The following is a 21,894-nucleotide window of genomic DNA, read 5'->3' on the forward strand; positions in this document are numbered from 1 at the left end:
TGGGAATAAAGACGTCGCTCTTGACAGCCTTGCAGTTGCTCAAACAGCTGTTGAGCAAGGAGGCCCCCACAGGCCTCTGTGCTCACCGATTCCCCGGAGGTTCTCCAAAATATTTTCTCCATCAACTAGGAGAGTCCATTTGCGATTCAGAATCCAAGCAGGGCTGTCAGTGAGACAACAGCCCTGGCCTTTCTGCTTGGTGGTGGGCAATGATTCTCCACCCCCCTTTCAGGAGATTGCATTGCAGAAAAGACCAAAGAAGCAATGTAAGCAACCGGCATTTTTTATTTGTGCAACACAATCATAAATGGCTTCAGAGAGAGACAGAACTCTGTTTTTCCCCCCTAAAAATATCCCTTTCAGAAGATATCTAGAGCTTCAAGATGTGTTCATTGTCCTAGCTGTTTTTTAAATTATTAAATTCAGCCTCCGGCTGCTGGACGGCAGCCCTGAACTGGCATGAGCTCGACCCGGACAGCCAAGTCCAGAGCGGAACGAAAAGATCCCAGCAACAGCAGAGGCAGATTTTGTATATAATACAATACCAGTAAAAACAATCTCTTCTGTAATTCACAAAAAAGGTGCAAAGTTATAAGGTTTACCATTTTTAAAGCATTTTGCTTACTACCATGAAACATCACAGATGTGTGGTGTTATCATACTTAACCAGACGTACAGCGTTTTTTTTTGTGTGTCCGTGTGATTCCCGCAGCACACGGTGCTGGGGTGGCTGACCTGACCCCGTGGCGTACAGTGGAGGGAAAGGGCAGCATCCTGCAGCCCAGCTCAGAGTAGAGCAAGCTCCGCTCTTCCCACCGCCTCTGTGCCACTGGGACAGTGTCAGCTTCAACCACAGGAGGGACCGTTTAAGACAGGGGTAGTCAAACTACGGCCCTCCAGATGTCCAAGGACTAATTCCCAGGAGCACCTGGGAATTGTAGTCCATGGACATCTGAAGGGCCGCACTACCTCTGGTTTACGAGAATACTTAATGTATACAGGAGGATACAATGTGTATCAACAGGACAACTGATCCTGGCCTACGAGTGAACCGGACGATGGCAAAACGGCAGGAACCAGAATCAATTGCTTAAAAAAGTCATTAAAAAAAAGAACATAAGAAGAAACCTGCTGGATAAGACCAGTGACCCACTTAGTCTCACCAAGGGGTCACCCAGTCACTATGGAGGGCCAACAGGGCACAGAGGCCAAGGCCTTCCCATAACGCCACCTCCTGGCACCAGGATTCAGTGGTCTACTGCCTCCGAACATGGAGGTTCCCCTTAATCCGCTGTTTCTAGTGGATTTACCAGTCATTGAGACCAAGCCACACAGGAGGATGGACTAAGTCCATCTCCACTTCCTCCTTTCTGCAGGACCAGAGAAAATCTGGATGCGGAGTGGGCTTGAAGGAGCCAGGAGTGGCAAGGACTCTCTTGGGGTAGAGTGCCCTCGTGCTTCCTGCTCTCATGACTAAGAAAAACCGTTTTAGCCCTGTTTTAAGTGCCCCATCATGGGGCTTTGCTAGCTGCACAATTGCTAGAGTGCATTCCAAAGGGTTTTGAAGCCACGGGCCGGGGAACACTCATCCCACTTTCTCGCCTCCTCTTCGGCCCCGCTAGAAGCTCAGAGGCTCATAAAGTCAAGTTTTCCAGCAGAACCTGGCCTGTAAGAGAGAGAGGAGCCTTTCAAGCACGACTGGAACAGGCGCTTGAAACCGGGAAGTCTGCTTTGCATAGATCGTCGGCTACTGATGGGAAGGAGTCACCTGGACAGCCTGAGCGAGTTGGAGCTTGGAAACAAGTGCAGTTAAGCCCAGGTTAGTACTTAGATGGGAAGTCACCAAGGAAGACTGGAATAGCTACACAGAGGCAGGCAATGGCAAGCCACCCCTGCTGACTTCTTGCCCTGAAAACCCCAAGAGGAGGAACTTCATGGGGGTGCCGTGAGCTGGCTGCAAGTTGAGAGCACGCAATTATGACGATGATGTCTGATGCAGAGTATTACAGCCCTACAACCCTGAGTATGTGGGCTAAAGTCTCCCCAGGTACTTTAAAGCATTATTTCAAGCTAACTTCCATAGTTACAGTGCTAGAAGCAGAGACTTTTTCACTGGAAGGGAAAGCCAAGATCCTTCGAATGTGGAATTGCACGTGCTGGATCCAATTTCCAGGCTTTGCCTAAAGGGCTTTCTGTAAGGGAAGACTGGCTTGAGCTACAGAAGCAAGAAACCAATGGCCTCTCCAAAGCTGCCTCTTCTCCAGGGCCATGGGCCTGAATGGGAAAAAAGAAGGCCAGACCCAACCTTGAAGGCCCACCTGCCCTCTCCAGTGTACGGCGAGCAGAAAGGCCGCAAAAGATCCAGCCAAGCATGGCACTTGTCAATAACTTACTGAGAAAGCCAGCGATTTAAATGAAGTCAGGACCCCCCCCCCCCCCCCCGGGGTTTAACCCCTTCCCTCTGTTGCAAAGATCGCAGTTCGTAGTTTTGCACAAACACCCTCGTTTCTGTAACTGCAGTAGGCTGATGCTGAGAAATCGCATGTGAGAGAGTCCCAAGGAAGCCAGCAATCGGCAACCCTGGTCCTCAGGAGATGTTCAAGGCCTGTCTGATCCTTCCTATTCTCTCAAGGCCTCTGGGGTGGCAGAAGCCCCCTTCCCCTGGACACTTCTTTAGGACAGGGGTAGTCACAACCTGTGGTCCTCCAGATGTCCATGGACTACAATTCCCAGGAGCCCCTGCCAGCATTTGCTGGCAGGGGCTCCTGGGAATTGTAGTCCATGGACATCTGGAGGACCACAGGTTGACTACCCCTGCTTTAGGAGACATTCCTCTGGTGCCTCTCACACCCTGGGGTTCTGGGACTTGTACGTGAGGATCTCGGCAGCCAGCTGTTGTGGGTCCAGCAGCTGTGGGAAGCGGCCCATGACGGCATCCACCAGGTGAGGGTGGAAGATCCCGCACAGTTTGACGTGCACGTTGGCGCGCTCCTCGGCAAAGCGATCAGGTGAGGCCCACTGGCAGGAGTCACTGTAAGCCAGCTGGGGGGCTCGGGGCGCCGTAGGGGGAGGCTGGTAAGGCTCGGACCAATACTTCCGCCCGGGGCTGAGAGAAGTGCCGGAGTTGGGAGGCATGCCGTAAACGGGGAAGGAGTGAGCTGTTCTGCTGTGCGACAAATCGGCACTGTACGGCAAGAAGTTTGTGTTGGAGCCGGATGCTGAAACGGGCTTGGGGTAGCTGTGCGGCTGATAGTGGCCGTAGCTCCCGGACTCGGGGCTAGGAGGAGGAGGGTAGGGCTGCCCTCGGGGGGCGGTCATCCCCAGGTGCTCCGGGTGGGAGTGCTTGCCGTGGCTGCCCATAGGACTGGGCCACATCTCAGACAGCTGGTTCTCCAGGGAGCCGATGCCGGAGTCAAGGCAGTCCTGAGACACATAGGATAGGGAGTCCATGTGTGGGGAGAGGGGGGGTGGCTGGTACCACTCCGGAGGCCGGTAGCTGCTGCTGCTGCTGCTACTACCAGCAGGGGCCGCCGCTGAGCCACTTCCGCCTTTGGGCAAGAAGGGCAGGATGTCCCCGTGCTTCGCTTTGGAGGCCAGGCTTTTGTTCTCCAGGGAGGCTTTCGTCAAGGGGACCTTATCGCCCTCGAGGAGCCCAGAGCCCAGGAATTCAGACTGGGCAGGGTGCCGGGCCAGCCCCTCTTCCTTGGCAGCAGCACTCCGGGTGGGAGACAGTCGTGCGTTCGCTCGCAGTTCATCGGCGACAGAACGTTGCAGGTGGTTAAGGCGCTCCGGGTGATAGAACCTGCATTTGATCCCGTAGGTGCACTTCTTGCCTGGGAGGGATAGAGAGGGCAGAATGTGGGACGAGGAGCCTTCCGGACCCTTCAAGGGGACGGCTTTGGCCTGAACCCTCTCCCCCAGCACCCAGAAGTTGCTTAAGCCTTACCATAGGGGCACTGCTGCTTTCTGAGTTCGGGCAGCACCGGCTTCTTCCTCAGGAAATTGTCCAGGACGGGACCATGTCGCCCCAGTGGGTCATCAGGAGGCATAAACCTAAAGGAAATAGGCAAGATCACGGCTAAGCATTAGGAAGGCGTAGCTAGTGCTGGAGTGGGGGGCTCTGTTTCCCCTTAGGCCATCCAAGCAGCCTGAAATCATTTACTCTGCAGCCTTCCCTACCACCTCGCTTATGGTGCCTGCCTTCTGGATCACACAGGCTGATCAGGAAGGGTTAGAGTAGCCCAGCAGTTGGGGAAAGTGGGGGTGCGGGGAGTGAAGGAGAATCCCACACCTCCGGATCTTGTTGCCTGCTATCGCTCAGAGGGCTGGAAATTTAAACGCAGCTTTGTGGCCTTCCTGGAATTAACAAAGGGTAGCTCTGGGAATTAATCACCGGCGACCCTTTGGTTACGCCACAGAGTTTCTGATGATTCCTAGAGCTCCCTTTGCCGCTTCTACTAAGTGCGCGAGGCAACGTTCTTAAAACACATTTCTTCCATGATGTTGCACCCCCTTGAATCCTCAGGCCAATTGCCAGGCAGTGTCGGTAGCATGACTTGTATGTATGTGTGTAAACACAGAAACCTAAGGCTGCACCAAGTACCCAGGACATGTCTAGGACACCTCCTGAACTGGCTCAGCCCCTCCCACCAGTCTAACTGGGAAGATCAGAGACAGTGTCAACACATCCCCAAGCTTGAAAGTCTCCCTCCCTTTGCCCCAGTTTAAGAGGTTCTGGGGGATGCTCTTTCCTCCCCCGTCCCCGCATCTTCCTGCCCTCACGCGCCCACAAGACCTACTTGTCATTCACAAAAGAATACATCAGCAAGCGCTCTTCGATGAACTTCTTCCACTCGGGGCGCTCTGTCTGCAGGTCACGGTAAGTGTCGTTGGACAGGATGATGCCGTCTGACTCATAGGCCAGCTTCACAATGAAGCGATCGTCGTAGCAGACCACCCGCTTGCCCCCCACCCTCCGAGAGGGCGTGAAGACAAGGATCTTCTTCTTCTCCAGGTCGTGCAGGATATGCTGATCTGCAACGAGAAGTACCCGAGTCACCATCGGCCAAGGTCGTTCAAGAGCCGGCTACGGACAAAGCAAGCAAACCTACTCGGCACCGTGGAGAAAAAAATATCCACTGCCAGAGCCACAGGGGAGCAGAAGGCAAGCATCATTGCCTGACCCAGCTGAGGACACCTGTCAACGACACCTGGATGGTGCTTCTGTTCACACCCACTCTCCTGTGAGCCTCCTCTCCCTGAAACATTCTTTCTGAGAACTGGGGAAGATGCATTGTGTTTTCCCAGCTTTATTTCCATTGACCTGCATTGACATTAAGGTGACCAGATTTTGACATTGGTAAAGCGGGACACCATTGACTGGGGGGGGTTCTTGATTAAAATTTGGTCTATATGGAGCAACAAGAAGTTTCACAGAACGCATAGAACGCAAAAATAGTATTGTAATATATATTTTTTAATTTCACCATAAATACCAATTGCCAGGTACCCCCAGATGTCCCCCCAAATGTGGGACAATCTGGTCACCTTAATTTACAACCCTTCCTATTCTTCTGCCTTGAAGCAGCGAACACCCAGAAGATACACCCCTTAAAAAATATGATTCACAAGTCCATTCATTTCACCTTTGATTTCCTTAATAAATGCTTATTATGATTCAAATTCAAATTTATTTTAATACAGCACTGCGGCCAGATAAAACAGATAGCAAGAAAAAAAACATTGCGCAGCAGAAAATTGCATAATCAGGAAGCCAGTACAAAATTTAAAATATATACAATTGTATAATTGATGGGTACATTTAAACGCATAGTAAAATTCCTCTAAAAATCTATACTTAAGCTTAAGTTGTCTTTCCCGTGTGTTAAGCACATACGCACAGAATTTGGCAAACTGTTTAATAATATGGCCCCTACTATTCCACAGGAGGAATTTAACTTTTTCTTTGTTTCAGCTGTTGGAGGAATCCATGAGTAATGGGAGGAACTTATGATTGAAGTTCAATAAAGAAGATAGATCATCTAACCCAGTGGTCCCCAACCTTTTTTTGGCTGGGGACCGGCAGGGTGACGGCCACGCCCGCGCATATGCGCTGCCGAAATTGCGCATGCTCGAAAGTGCCGCGCATGCACGATTTTGGCTGCGCAGCGCGCAGGTGCGCGGCGCAGCCCTTATTCCCTCTCCCCCCCCTTCCCACAGTAAGAAGTTTCCCGGGCCGCAAGCTTGCAGCCTGGGAAGTTTTTTTCTGCGGGGGGTGGGGTGGGGGTGGGGAGGGCAGGGGAGAGGGAACCGCGGCCCGGCACCGGGCCACGGACCGCAGGTTGGGGACCACTGATCTAACCTATGAGAATGTGAAAGGCAAGCTAGGAAAAAGAAAAGAATGGCAACCCATCAAGGAAGAAGGAAAGAATAGACCATGGTTAATTTACTATCAAGTAATGTCAAAAACGAAAGAGCAAATAAAAGAAAGACTGAGAGGAAAATAACTGTCTTTGGAAAACTGATTAGCCAATGCCGCAAAACGTTTATCGGGAAAAAATTTACAAACTCTTATTGCAACAGGATTCTGAAACAGAACAACTAGGACTGAATGAGAATTTTAAAAAAATATGAATTCGCCATCTTGACAGAAGCAAGTCATCTGCAATTCTAATATAATCAGCCATACAAATTGGGGGGTGGGGGGGGGAGGCTAACATCCCTTTTGGAAAGGGGACAGCCTTAAACTTTGGCTAGGTACTACAGGGAGGGAGTTTTGCAGCTGTGGGCAACATCTGGCAGTACTCTTTCAACTCAGATTCCTCCTAATCCATCTACCAGCAAGTGGAGATAGAAGTCACCATGACCATGAGCATTTGGCAAATGCACCAAGGAAAACGTGCAGCGAACTGGCCAGAAGGCAGTAATACATCGCCAATCAATCATGATCCCAAAGCCAAATTAAAACAGACAGGCCACACCCTTTTCCTCTTGCTCTCAGTCATCTGAATCCACTTACTGAATCACCAGCATTGCCAAAACCCCACGAAAGCAGAAAGCCAGAGTTTTTACCTGAGATGGGAACATCCGGCCTTGACTGCTCCTTTCTCCAGGAGGGCACAAAGACTGTGATATCCGAGTGTCCTCGGTCCAGAAACCAGTTCACGGCCAGCAGAATCCCTCGGCAAGAAAAGACGTCTTTATCCCCGTGACTGCAAAGGAAGGAAGAGTTCATAGGCTCAGTGCCCCGGTTTCAACTGGAGTGACTTATCACAGACACAGTCTTGCAACAGGAAATGTGCCATAGGGGTATTGTGCTACACTTAGTGGCTAAGAGCCGTGACCTCTAATCTGGACAGCCAGGTTTTATTCCCTGCTCCTCCCCATGCAGCCAGCTGGGTGACCTGGGGCTAGTCCCAATCCTGTTAGAGCTGTTCTCTTAGAGAAGTTTTTTCAGAGCCACTTCCCTCACAGGATGTCTGTGGTGGGGAGAGGAAGGGAAGGCGATGGAAAGTCACTTTGGGATTCCTTGGGGTAGTGAAGAACAGGGAATAAAAGCCAACTCTTCTTCTGCTCTCCAAAGGAGACCTACCCGGGAAGCACCACACTCAGCTAGAGCCCCAAACCTTTATCATTTCGTTAAACCAGTAGACGGGGCTTCCATCTTACCTCCTTGTGCAAACTCCTCCCACCCCACAGAACCACAAAGTGCCTGCAGCTCAACCTGTCTCTGAGTCCTTTGGAACAGGGGTAGTCAACCTGTGGTCCTCCAGAGGTCCATGGACTACAATTCCCATGAGCCCCTGCCAGCAAATGCTGGCAGGGGCTCATGGGAATTGTAGTCCATGGACCTCTGGAGGACCACAGGTTGACTACCCCTGCTTTGGAAGACTGCTACCTAGCCTTCTTCCTCCTCCTGGGGGGATGCATCTAGCAGCCTGTTATCTCTCTCTGTCAACATTATCCATTCTTCCCCTTATCTAGAAGCCGGCAATCACGTGCAGACGTGAGCAAATGAGACGTTCCCTTCCAGCTGTCAATTCTGTAAGCAAGAACTTGCTTGACACTTGGGTATTCCCCAGTGTGGGTCCTTGGCTACAACCCCTGTCCCCAGGCCCAGGCCCAAGCTAAACTAAATGGCAGGCCTGACGTGGCCCCTGGCCTGACTTCTTCTCAAACCCTCTGAGCAGATGGACTATTTACCATCATCTCTAGAAAGGTGTTGACAATGGGGCCTCACACCCAGCAACCAGTCAGGTAACAGAAGACACACCTGGGCAGCTTCCATACCAAGGATTTCCCACCAACCACCCAACTGGTTTGCTGCACACACACGAACCTGCTTTATTTAAAACCTCCAAAAAATTGCTAGACAAGATGGTATGGGCACAAGCAGTCTGAAGGCGAAACTAATATTGACAAAGTTTTTTCTGCTACCAACGGTTAAACTTTCAAGGAATAACGGGGGACTTTCATTATCCTGAACTCACAAAGGCTGCTAGGTCAAATAAATTCCTGACCTCCCTTGCAGGCAATTTTATTGTTCAAAAGGTAGAAGATGCAACAAGAGATCCAGCTATATTAGATCTAACAAACAAAGAAGATTTGGTTAATGGAGAGAAGGAAGTGGGTTATCTGGGTCAGAGTCACCGTGTACTCTTGAGTGACATTCTAAGTAAAGGAGAAGTTAAGTATTGTCAGGCACATATTTTAGAGAACTGATTTTAGTAAATTATGGGAAGTTTTGGGGGCGATTCCACGGTCAGATGTACTAACAGACAAGAGATGGGTGGGAATTAAAAATGAGCTGCTGAAGGAACAATATCAAGTAGTTCCAATGAATGGAAGATGTCAAAAGAAACCAAGATGGGGGGCTAAAAACACTCTTAAATGCGTTCAGATTTAAAAGGGACATGTACAAGAATTGGAAAAAGGAGGAAATAACCAAGGAGCAATTTTTTAAAATAGCCAAGAAATGTAGGGAGAAAGTTTAAAAAGCAAAAGTCCAGAATGAGTTCATGATTGACAGGGAAGTTAAAAATAAATGTATAAAGGAATTTTTTGGCTTTGTCCACAGCAAAGGGAAAAATAAGGAAGTGGTAAGTTTGTTGTGTAGAAACAATGGAGTCACAATAACAGGGCACAGTGACAAGGCAGAAGTCTTTAGTATCTTCTTTGTTTCAGAGTTTTCTCATAAGGAAAGATATTTAACTGGGGGGAAATGAGGCAGAGAATATTGGGGAAGGGATAAATTACAGAATTGCTAAAAGAGATTGTACAGAAATATTTGGCTACTTTAAATGAAATCAAATCTCCAGTGCCTGATGAATTACATCCAAGAATGTTGAAAGAATTGCCAGAAGAAATCTCACAACCTATCATCTTTGAAAAGTTTTGGAGGACGGGGAAAGTTCCAAGGAACTGGATGAAGGCAAATGAGGTCCCAATTTTGTAAAAAGGGTACAAAGAAGTCCCCAACAACTACTGCTCAATCAGTTTAATTGGTACCAGGAAAGGTTTTGGGACAGATCATTAAACAGGCAGTATTTAAGCACTTAGCAGATCTTACTTTTTTGATAGAGCTAAGTTTAGTAGATGCAGGTAATGCAGTAGATATAGTATATCTTGATTTGAGTAAGACCTTTGATCCCCCATGATATTCTTGTGAGAAGGTCAGTAAGAACTGGGATGGATAAGGTTACATTCAAATGGGCTTGTAATTGGGTGGCTGATAGAATCCAAAGGATGCTCATCAATGATTCATTCTTAATCTTCCTCCTGATGGATGACCACCCTGACTCTTCCCCAGAAGCATTAGCCAGCTGCCTGAAAATAGTGACGAGATGGCTCAAGAAGCTCAACCCTTCAAAGATGGAGGTCCTGTGGCTTCAAGTGAGATCAAGTAAGAAAGTGTGCCTGCCCACCCTGGATGGTGTGCAGCTCTCAACGGTTCACTGGGCATGATCCTGGGTGCTTCCCTCACAATAGAAGCTCAGGTCACAAAGGCTGGCATTTTACCATCTCCACCAAGCCAAACTACTAGCGCCCTACTTGGCCCCGGAAAACCTAGTCCCAGTGATCCATGTGATGGTCACCTCTAGACTGGACTTCTGCAACTCGCTCTATGTAGGCCTGCCCTTAACCTTGATCCGGAAACTACAGCTGGTCCAAAATGCAACAGCCAGGGTCCTCACAGCAACACCATGAAGGTCCCACATTCATCCAATCCTCCATCAACTGCAATGGTTACCAGTTGAATTCCGGATCAGGCTAAAGGTTCTGGTATGGCCTTTAAGGCCCTATGCGGTCATGGCCCAGTGTACCTGAGGGGCTGCCTCTTTGCTTATGCCCCCCAAAGAGCTCTGTGCTCTGTCACCACCAACTGGCTAAGGATCCCTGGCCTCTTGGCCTCAACCAGGGCCACAGCTTTCTCTGTCCTGGCCCCTACCTGGTGGAATGAGCTCCCTGGAGGAAATCAGGGCCCTGACGGATCTAAAACAGTTCCATAGGGCCTGCAAAATGGAGCTCTTCCACCAGGCATTTGGTTGAGGTCAACCAGAATCAGTAACATCTGCAGGGCCCCTGAACCTCCCTCCCAAGAACCTATACACCTGAACCACAGACCTGTTCAAACTGTTATAGATTAGACCTTTACTTTCAGCTATGCTTGCTGTTGTTATTGTTACAGTCCACTTACATTTTATGAACAAACAAGTTCCATGCATTGTTTATGTTCCATGTGAACTGCCCTGAGCCTCAGAGGAGGGTGGTATGTAAATATATAATAAATAAAATAAATCTTGGAGGACGGTGACCAGTGGTGTACTGCCGGGTTCTGTGCTAGGGGTGGTATTGTTTAACATTTTATTCATTATACGGCTACGAATGAGGCAATAGAGCCTATATCAAATTTGTAGATGACACTAAATTGGGTGGGGTGGCAGAGGAAAGGACTGCTTTTCAAGGAGATCTGGATAGAATGCAAAAATGTGTCATAGTCAACAATATTAATTTTAACAGGGAGAAGTATAATAATGTGATGCATAAATATGAGCTGGGGATCCCTGGCTTGATTGCACTACATGCACAAGAGATTTAGGAGTTCTAGCAGACAAAAAATTGAATGACAGCAGGGCAACATGGCACCTAAGAAGACTAATGTGGTATTAGCTACAAATAGAAAAACTAGAGCAAGGGAAGTCATAAAGGTAAAAGTAAAGGTATCCCCTGTGCAAGCACTGGGTCATGTCTGACCCTTGGGGTGACGCCCTCCGGCGTTTTCATGGCAGACTCAATACGGGGTGGTTTGCCAGTGCCTTCCCCAGTCATTACTGTTTTACCCCCCTCCCCCAGCAAGCAAGCTGGGTACTCATTTCACTGACCTCGGAAGGATGGAAGGCTGAGTCAACCTTGAGCCGGCTGCTGAGATTGAACTCCCAGCCTCATGGGCAGAGCTTTCAGACTGCATGTCTGCTGCCTTACCACTCTGCGCCACAAGAGTCCCTCAGGGAAGTCATAAAACTACTCTATTCCACATTGGTTAGACCTCATTTGGAATACTGTGTCCAGTTTTGGGTGCTGAAGTCCAAGAAGGATATGGACAAGTGGAAATTTATTCAGAGAAAGGCAACTTAGGATGGTTGAGGGGTTGGAATCTTTCTTCATAAGGTTGAGAGAGTTGGGTATGTGTAGATTGGAGAAGAGGAGAAAGGATGATAGGATAGCTGTGTTCAATTATGTAAGTGGTAGACATATTTCTTTAGTGCAGCTCTAGAGACAAGAACTAGGAGCAATGAAACAAATTACAGGAATGGAAGTTCCATTTAAATACCAAAAGGCATTTTCCAATGGTGAAGGCTGTTCATGGACGGAATATGCTGCTTCGGAAGATGCTGGAGTCTCCTTCTTGGAAAGCTTCTCTGAGATTGGATGAGCACCTGTCAGGGATGTCCCTGTGAAGGTGCGGGGCTAGACTAGATGGCCTTCTATGATCTCTTCCAGCTCTGTGTGATTCTGAAGTGCTAGCTAGTTACTCTTTCATACATTGATGATCGTAAGGGGCCAGTCCCTTGCACAAATTAATATAACAGAAGATATTTTTGCATTATTTGTATCCTGCTTTGCTGGTGGATTAACTCCTACAAGAAGATAATTATCCTGAACTCAGCCTGTCTTGGGGAGGTGGGGAGATAATTCAAGGTATCTCTGCAAACATGTTTTGAGTTTTCTAAAAAAGATACTGCATTATTTCTAGGCAGCATTACCCATTCTCCAAAACAACAACAACAAAAACCCAAACCCAAAACCGAAAAACTAAAACAGGGCGGGGTGGAGAGCCCTGAGGGTCATGAGAGAATACAAGGGGGGGGGGCTTCAACATCATCAGATGTGAAAGGAAAGCCAAGACTAAACAACAACAACAACAAAGGGTTACTCTGGGCTGTTGAAAATCTCTGTGATGCCACACAGAATTGCATCAGCAACCAGCCAGCCAGGGGGGAAACATCCACCCCGATGTGGAAGCACCCCTGGAGATCTAAAGCCAGGTAACAACACAGACTATTTTGCCAGAGAGATATATGTGTCCAAAGCAAAAGGCATTTTATTCCTTTAGTTCTGGGTGGTTAGATCAGTCCCCCAAGTCCATTCACTTAGCAATATCAACTTTTTACAACTCAGGATGCATTCCTATTCATGACTGAAGGTCAGCTGCCTGAGCAGTGCTTCTTCTACTGGGAGGCTGAAGCAAGTTGCTTTGAAAGTACATCGATGGGAGACCCTCAAGGATGTCCAGGGTGCTATTTAGGAGCAGATAGCCAATCACATCTGTTCATCTCTTGTCTTCAAAACCCTATGATGGGGGTGGGCCAAGCTATGGCTCTCCAGGTGTCCATGGACTATAATTCCCATGAGCCCCTGCTGGCAGAGCCACAGTTTGGCCATGGGGTCAGCACAAGCTTGACGGTACTTCCCATCTCCCATCACTTCCACTTAATGTGCCACGTTAGTGCCAATAAACTAGTGATCTTGGGTTTGGAGAGATTTAGTGTGCCTCCACCTAACTTACCAGACGACCCCAGAAAATCCCTTCTGCTTCTTCAAGGGGATTCTATTCTTGTGCCCAAGATTTCTGCCAGCTGCCAGGTTTTTCCCTCCCCAGAGTAGCACCTTGGATTAGGAAGTAGAACTTCCAGCTTTTGGAGTTTTTAAATAAGGAAGGTGGGTGGGTCAGAAGCTCCTAGCTTGTACCAGCCAAACTCAAATTCCCCTTGAATTTCATCAGAGAATTACATTCGTTTCCTGTGGCTGACTTCTGCGTAATGGCAACGGGCACCAATAGCAACCTGACACTGCCACCCACGCCATGGATGGTGGCCAAGCCGTAATGGCCCATGACAAGAGAGGAATAGCAGCAGGCTTCCCTTTCCTCGCATCCAGTGAAGCGCACCAGCAGAGATTAAATTTTCTCTTTGGTTCTGAATAGGGATATTAAGGTCGTAGATTCAACCTTGAACCACCTAGCCTGATCTCAGAAGCTAAGCAGGGTTGGCCCTGATTTATCCTTGGATGGGAGACCACCAAGAAATCCCGGGCTGCTTTGCAAAGGCAAGCCACCTCTGAACATCTCTTGCCTTGAAAACTCCAAGGGACCATCACAACTCGTCTGTGGCTCGGCAGCTACAAAATCAGCAGTTCAGCTTGTGCCCTTTGCCTTTCAAGGTGAGTGAATCAAGTATTTGTGTCTGCAGAGTGAACATTCTATTATGAAAGCCTCTTGCAGATCAGCAGAAATGGGGGCCTTCTCCAGAGCTCTTCAGTTCGATTGTGACGTCTAGAAACTTGCCCCTTGACACAAAAGGAAAGCCCACAGGTTCCCTGAAATGCAAATAATCCTCGTTTCCTCGCTTCGGATTCTTGGATAGCAGAGACCTGGGCAAACAACATGAACCCTCACATGCACTGGGGAGTTTGGGAGACGTGACATCATTGTCCAAACAAGCCAGAGTCCAGAGAGAGCTTTCTAAAAGCAGGTGATCTCTCTGTGTCTCGTACAGGTAGACTGCAGCTTGCTCAGAAACCACCACGTAAGACCTGCGGATCTGTTATCAAAGGTTCAGCTACACAGGCTCAGCCGGGCGCCCTCCTTGCATTAGAGCCTGTTACGGAACACAGTCCCGGGGGAATCCCCGCTCAAAACGAACCCTGCCCTTTTTCCCCCAGCAGGAAGTTACAAGCCTGCTGCCACCCGCTTTTGCCCTCCTAGCCTCAGCCGCAGAACGCTGGGAGGAAGTGGCGGGCCTTCCTTCCTCGGCTTAGAAGCTCCAGGAAAGGGGAGGGTACCTCGGCTGAACAAACAATTCCTGCTCTTCCCCTCCTCTTGCGCAAGCAGGAACCACTGCCAAGGCACACCACAGCCCCTCCGGCCCTTCAGTCCATTCACAGGGAGTGTCAGGGGGGCAGCCGTGATGGAAGAGCAAGACTGGAGCCCAGCAGACCCAACGAGATCTTCCAGGATATAAGCTGGCAAGACTCAAACTTCCCTTCGGTTGGTCTTTAAGGAGCTACCAGATTCAAGCCTTGCTCGGCTGCGGTCAGCGCCTCTGTGGCAGAGCAGACTCCCTGCAGTTGGATGCAAAACGGGGTGCGCATGCTGAAGCCTATGGGACCCTAGGATAGTCTGCGCATGTGCAGCCTCACCTGCCACCTTCTCCCACCCGCCATCCTCTCCCAGAGCCAATTTGGTGAGGTGGTTAGGAGTGCGGACTTCTAATCTGGAGAGCCTGGTTCGATTCTGCATTCTCCCATATTCAGCCAGCTGGGTGCACCTTGGGCTTGCCCCATCGCTGATCAAGCTGTTCTGACTGAGCAGTAATATGAGGGCTCTCTCAGCCTCACCTCCCTCACAGGGTGTCTGTTGTGGGGAGAGGAAAGGGAAGGTGACTGTAAGCTGCTTTGAGACTCCTTCAGAGAGAGAAAGGCGGCATATAGGAACCAACTCTTATTCTTCTTCCCCAACACTCCCCACAACTGTTTTCAAGCGACTTCAGGTTGCACAGGAGCTCCAGGGAGAGCCACTACTAGAAACACACCCTTTTCTCTTGCTTTGGGCTGGATTTGATTTCAGAGTCCTTAATGTGGTGTTTTATTAGTCAGGCCTCAGATCATCCCAGTGGCCCCTTCCCTATCTGTTAACCTGGGTATTTTAGTTACGTGAAGGCCTCTTACGCCCAGTGTACATCTCTTGCAGTACAGGGGGCTTGTCCAGCAGCATTGACTAAGCCACGCAGGGGGCAATCCCAGAAAATGGGGCGCTTCACAATTCTCCCCTCAGCTTCCTCAGTCTCGGGTGTTCAGCCTTGACAGCAGTAGGGGAAAACATGAACAGGAAGATAGGTTTAGGGTCTCCACTTGCACAGGCACAGTACCTCTTCCTTTGTTGTGAATGAATTTGTTGTGGTGAATTTCCTGCATTCTGCAGGGGGTTGGACTAGATGACTCTGGAGGTGCCTTCCAACTCTATGATCCCTTCCCCCTGAGAGCAAGGCCGCATCTTCTGTAGGCAATGTAGCAGGCAAGGGCTGGGCCCACAGACCGGAAGTCAAGCCTCGAACTTGCTGGCAAGGTTGCAAAGCTTTTTGTTTCAATTGACTGTCTGCTTCTATGCCTTAAAGGCATGCCAACATGACGCAAGAAGACAGATGACGTGTCCCCTTGTCACCGCCTCTCTACGCCAAGAAAAACTTTACTTGCTGCAACCAGGAGCACGGCTAGCAATACCATCCCTCTCGCCCCACCAATTTGCAGGCCTACCAGTGAGCTGGGACACACACGTTTGTCAGGCCGAGAATGGCTAGTGAAAGCTCCCGGTGAATTCACAGGCCAGAGGCCCGTCATCCTCTCGTTTGTAGCCCCTTCTGCATATAGGGGCTTGTAACAGAGCCAGTGCAGTACAGAAGGGTGACAAAGGCTGAGCAAAGCCCCTAGGGCAGTGGTTCTCAACCTTCCTAATGCCGTGACCCTTTCATACAGCTCCACATGTTGCAGTGACCCCCAACCATTAAATCATGCAAGTGTTCCTTCACAGAAATTAAACCAAAACTGACCAATGGCGTGAAGATCCATTGTTCATGATTGTATACAAACTGTTTTTTTTTCTGGGGTTTCCCAGTTCAGCTCTGCTTCTCGTCCCACCATGCCGATCTCGCTCTTTTCCGCTGCTCCAGACGGACGAACGCTCTATCTCGATCTACCCCACACGGCTGTTGTGTAGATTGCGCCCACCCCCGGCCAAGCTGCTAGCCCTGCCGTGACCCCTGTGAAAGGGTCGGTCGACCCCCAAAGGGATCCCAACCCCAAGGCTGAGAACCACGGCCGTAGGGAAAGTGCTAGCCCAAATTCCAGGATACTAAAAAGAAAAATAAAGTGTCCCTGAGCTACATGCTGTGGGGTTGTCAGAGGCGATGGCTTTCCTGTCCTCCATCAGCTTCCTGAAACTGGATGCAAGCAGAATTTCCTTTGAGAGGGGAAGCCACTACCCAGAGAGAGAGAACCTGGTATCCCCGTTGCTGAAATGGAAACTTTTTTCTCCAGGCAGAAGCATGTGCTTTCTGCCTCTGCCTCTCTGTCTCACTCACATGTGAAAGATTTGCATACTCTGCTTTCCACTAGCTTCATGGAGCCACAAGACAGGAGGTAAACAGGCCCGTCTGATGTAGCAACAACAGTGAAAAAAATTCCCTTAGAAGGAAGTGGAGACTAATTATTTTCCCCCGCAACACACCCCGCCACGGATTTGCATGCTGTTGCTGAAGATTAATCCTAGGGGAATCCATGAGGTCTCTTTTTCTCACCACAATCACTGCAGGAAGTTACCCAGTGAAAATTCCCCCCACCCTGCAAGAGGAGGGAGGGAGGGAAGCTGGCTCAGCAAACATCCAGCTTGGCCAGGATGAACCTCCGGCGTCCTTCAGTACAAGTGAGAGCCAAAGGGAAGGGGCGAAATCCTGAAAGGTTTGGGGAGGCATTACAGACAGACTGGGGCAAAGACGACCTCCACGGGGCCAGGGAGAAGGAGGGAACCAGTTGGCAGCCCAGCCAGCTCCGGCAGAAGCAGCTGAACAGTGTCTCATTTTGGGGAGCACCTGGCTTCCCTCAACACCCCCAACCAGATTCACCCCCCCCCCAGCTCAAACTAATCCCCAGCAAATCCAGAGGTTGTGATCACACCTAAAATGACTCTTGTGAATGGCTGGGGGGATCCATAAGCTCAAAACAGGGCCCCAGAATGAGGGGATACGACCAACCACACAGCCGTGTTAGAAACTTCTAATTATCAAGCAGCAGATAATATTGCCACCCCTTCCCCAATACAAGCTTCTCTCCTCTGTCCCAGCTAAGGCTTGATCAGATGGGTGACCTCATTGTTTGTCCTTATTTTAAAAAAAATAATTCCTTTTGTTATATCCCACTTTTCTCCCCAAGGGAGACCCTGGCAGGGGCTCATGGGAATTGGGGGGACGCTGGCAGGGGCTCATGGGAATTGTAGCCCATGGACATCTGGAGGACCACAGGTTGACCACCCCTGCCCTAAGGGTCTTATACCTTTCTGCTCTCCTCAGTTTTACCTTCACAGCAAAGTGTGAAGTAGGTGAGGCTGAGAGTGTGTGACCGGCTGAATGTCAAAGGGAGCCCAGACTCTTGGAAGCTTATATCCCGAAAATCTTGCTCATCTCGAAGGTGGCCCCAGACTTTAATTTAGCTGTCCTCTGCCCCAGAACCTAATTTTTGTCCCAGCTGGAGCGAGAAGGATTCCACTTTCTCTTTCTTAACAGAACTTTGCGGTGGGAATTATCTTGGCACGGACCTCTACCCATCGCGGTTTCAGGACATCTGTTAAGTGTATCGTCCGTCTGTGGCAATCCAAGAAATCACAGGTTTCTTTCATAATCCCATGGGCGGATCTTTGTGCGGACAGAGGAAATGCAGGCAGAGGTTTAGGATGCCAAGCACGTGGGGAGCTGAAGCAGGGCTTACCTTCTGAACAGAGAGGTGTCATATTTGAAAATCGCAGCCTGTAAGCCCCGCCCTCTATGACCAAGCATGTGAAGGGGAGGGGCCATGGTTCTGTAGAGCACCTGCTTTGCATGCAGATGGTCCCACGCTCACTCCCCGGCACTGCCAGTTTACAAAACAAAGATCGGGTAGGAGGGTGACGGGAAAGACCTCCAATCTGAGACCTTGGCGAGCCGCTGCCAGTCAGAGGAGACAAAACTGACGGTCTGATTCAGCATGCGCGTTCATGGGCGAGGGGTAAATTAGGGGTTCGGCCTGAAGGAAGTTCATTATGGACATGCCCAGAGATATTTGGGTATTCCACGGTTGGCGCCGTAAGCCACACACCAGCACCAGCACAAACAAATAAAATGTTTTAGCTCTTTCGGGCTCTTCAGTGGGCTAGTCCCTTGCTTGTTGCACCAGTGCTTCATCACAAAATAAGAGTAGCGGGACTGCTTTCTGAACTCTCTCCTGCCTGGGCTACCCCCTAGCTTGCTCCAGGCCGCCAACCCAAGGTTCCTTCTGGCCCCCTCTTTGCATTCAAAAACACACACATCTCCCACAGTAACGTTCATGCTACTCTCCTTCACTCTTCTGTGCCAGGTGCCACCTCTGAGCAGTGGCTGTTTGCTATTGCCTGTCTCCGTGCAGCACCCCTCTTCTGGCCTCCCATCCAGGTTTGAACCAGGGCCGACCCTGCTGAGCTTAGAGCCGAGGAGATCGGGCCAGCCTGGCAATCCGAGTCAGGGTTATTGCATGGGGGAGGGGGAAAGAGCATGGGGAAACCAAGGGCATAAAATCCCCAGGATAGGTGCATGGAGCCTCCTGCTCAGTACAGGAACCCAAACATCAAGTGCCGCCGTTCTTTGGCAGCTTACCCAAAAGTAAAAATGCCTTAATTGCAGGCAGCATATGGCACAGTAGGAAGCACAATCCTGTTGTGTTTGTTTGAGGCTCTCACGGATAGAGAACTTGAATGTGCACTTTGCAGGTACTGATGGGAAATCAAGCCAGCTGGAGCAATTCCTGATACCCAGCTTGGAGACCTACTGCAAGAAGCCGGAGCAGAGCCTGCAAGGTTGAGTGTAGGCCACAGAGCTTTCACACATTTATTCTGCCCTTACTCCAGGAAGCCCCATAAGGAATTTGCCCAGTTCTCTCCACTGCGAAGCAAGCTGGCTTTGATCTGACAAACAAGGCCATCTTAAACAAGCTACACTCCCCGCAAGTTCACTGGACTCTACAGGCTTTGAAGGACACAATTCCACATTGGATTGCATTGCAGGTTTGCACTTCGACACAGCAAGGATTTGGACCTGGGGCAACCCCGTCGCTGCCCTGACCTCCATGGTCCAGGGTAGACCCACATCCTCAGATTTCAGAAGCTAAGCTGGGTTGGCCCAGGTTAGGACTCAGATGGGAGACCCACAACCCAATCCAGGACTGCTGCAGAGAGGCAGGCAAGGGTAAACCACTTCTGAATGTTTCTCGCCTTAAACCCTACAATATAGGTCACAGTAAGTCAGCTACTACTTGACAGCACTTCCCACCCCCTTTCCTGTCCCCATTAAGCAGTAGAACCATTTAAACTACATAGGCCGGCTCTGAGATTCCTTTCGGGCCACTTGGACTCTGATGGGCAGCAACAGCATAACCGATCTTGTATTGCATCGGATGAAAACTATTTGTCTGAACCCTGCCTCACTTGCTGCAATCATAACATTCCCGGTCCTCTTGACGATTCCCACCCCTTTAAAGGCGCGGTGAGCGAAAAGGCTTGCCCTTGCCACCTCCTAGACAACTAGCTTACATAAAAGAGTTAGGCAACTTCACTGGTTTGCATTGTGCGCCTTGGTAAACACACCCCCTTCCCCGGGGTGGGACAGCCAGAAAACAGAACTGGGTGCTGCAGGGGTGGCCTACGGCTCTCTGCAGGCGGAGAGAAAACTGGCCACAGAACTGTCAAAGAAGCAAGTCTGCAGAAACCGGGGTTAAAAGAGTCTTTTCCCAAGAGTGTCCATGCCACACTCAGGACCACAGCAGCCAGGGGTCGTGCACATAGGGGAGGTGGGACAGGCGGTGGTGGTGGTGTGCATGTGTGCGTGGGGGGGGGCTCCTACCTCATAGCCACGTTGCTCCCGTCGATGACCACAGGCCGCAGGTTGTCCCCCTCCTTCCCCTCCGAAGGCAGGGCAGGCATCGGGCTCCTGTGCTGGGGGGTGGCCGGGGGCTCGGGGGCTTCCTGCGAGGCCTCGGCAGGGTCCCGCTCCGCCGTGGCCATCCCGTGCTTCACCAGCTCCCCCAGGACGGCGTTGGTGTCGGCGTTGAGGCCCAGCTTCTGGAGGACGACCAAGATCTCCTCGGAGGAGTAGCCCAACTTGCGGAAGAAGTCCACTTTCATCTGCATCTCCACGTGGTCCTGCCCAGGCCAGCTGGGCGGCTGCGGGTCCGTCACGCCCGACGCGGCCGGCTCCTCCACGTTCCTGCCCCGGGCGCAGGGCATGGCGCTCGGGAGACGGGCACGCCTTGGCGGGGGGGCTCACTCCAGCCGCGCCAGGCCCGGCCCGGGGGGGACGCCGCCTCGCTCCATGGCCGCCCCGCGCCTCAGTCAGCGCGCCCACCTGCAAGGCAAAGACAAGGGCGCTGAGCCCGCCGCAGCCGGGCACGTCCCGGCGCTGCTCGGGCAGGAGCGAGACGGCCCGCGGCGGAGGCGCTCCCCGGCTCTGGCTGCCCAGCGCGCACCTGCGCAAAACGCGCCGCCCCGCGCCAGGCAGCGTCGGAGGGCAGCGCCGATCCCACACCCTCCTCGCCCCGGGCGCCCCCTTCGCCCACCCGCCAGCCCGCCACCAGGCCCGGGAAGGGCGCCCGAGCTCCGCGGTCGTCGCCCCCCGCCTCGAGCCAAGCCGCCCCCGAAGAGGCGCGGAGGCCCGACGGAGCCCCTGCGCCGAGTAGTCCCCAAGGGCCGTACCCAGCTGGCGCCGCTCCTCCATGGGGCCGAGCAGAGACTGGCCGCGCCCGCCGCTTTATACTGCGGCCCGGCAGGTGGCCTCCGAGGGCGGAAGCGGCGGCCGCTTCCTGACCCGCCCGCTGGGCCCGGGAGGGAGGGGGGTAGGTGGGCCGGCCCGGGCTGGGCCGGGCCCGCGAGTCTCCGCCCTGGAGAAGGAAGCGCGACCGTGGCTCGGCCCTTTCCTCCGGGCGGCGGGCTGCTGGAGCTTGCCCGGGCCCCTGCTGGAGAGGCTCGGGGGTCTCCGCTTCCTTGGCCCCATCTTAGGGGTCAATGTCGTCCCTAAAACCGAGGAGAGACCCTCGCTTTTAGCGAGCAGGATTGGGCATCCAAATCACAGCCCTATCCGAGATTTCTATGATGTTCTGCAACCCAAGACCAGCCAGATGGTGGGGCTACGATCTGGAAAGACCCAAGTTCAGACCGCAGTATGGATGACCTCGGGTCGGTTACATGCTCACGACCGGGCCTACCTCACAAGGTTGTTGTGGGGCTAAGGATAATCTATTTGCTTTGAGTCGCCATTGAAGAGAAGGGCAGAGTGTAACCGAGCTAACTAAATAAACTTGAACCAAAGGCCAACTTGTCTTGATCACGCTTCAATGGGCGCTGCTTGTTTCAGAAGTGATGGTATTCTTAGATATGAGGTAGTGAGATGCCTTTTTAGCTTTCTCGTGTGTTTGATAAAACCTCTGACTTCATTGCTGCTCTCTGTTGCTATGGCCCACTGTGTGTTGGGGGAGGAATCATAAGCAGGTTTACTCGGAAGGAAGTGCCATGTTGCTCCCAGGATAGCGGCTTCAGGATTGCACTGAATGCGTGGCTCTTGCCACATA

General features: G+C 51.2%; 1 protein-coding gene across 1 annotated transcript; it reads right to left on the reverse strand.

Moving 5' to 3' along the window:
• Positions 1–262: 262 nt before the first annotated feature.
• ZC3H12A (zinc finger CCCH-type containing 12A) lies at positions 263–21,151 on the reverse strand. Its single transcript, XM_077337277.1, has 6 exons — positions 21,023–21,151; positions 20,175–20,675; positions 7,072–7,211; positions 4,800–5,034; positions 3,947–4,053; positions 263–3,833 (listed from the first exon to the last, which is right to left on the reverse strand). The coding sequence occupies exons 2-6, from the start codon at positions 20,555–20,557 to the stop codon at positions 2,845–2,847; spliced, it is 1,854 nt and encodes a 617-aa protein (XP_077193392.1). The 5' UTR covers positions 20,558–20,675; positions 21,023–21,151; the 3' UTR covers positions 263–2,844.
• Positions 21,152–21,894: the final 743 nt, after the last annotated feature.

The sequence above is a fragment of the Paroedura picta genome, chromosome 5, assembly GCF_049243985.1.
Source record: "Paroedura picta isolate Pp20150507F chromosome 5, Ppicta_v3.0, whole genome shotgun sequence".
Lineage (NCBI taxonomy): Eukaryota > Metazoa > Chordata > Lepidosauria > Squamata > Gekkonidae > Paroedura > Paroedura picta.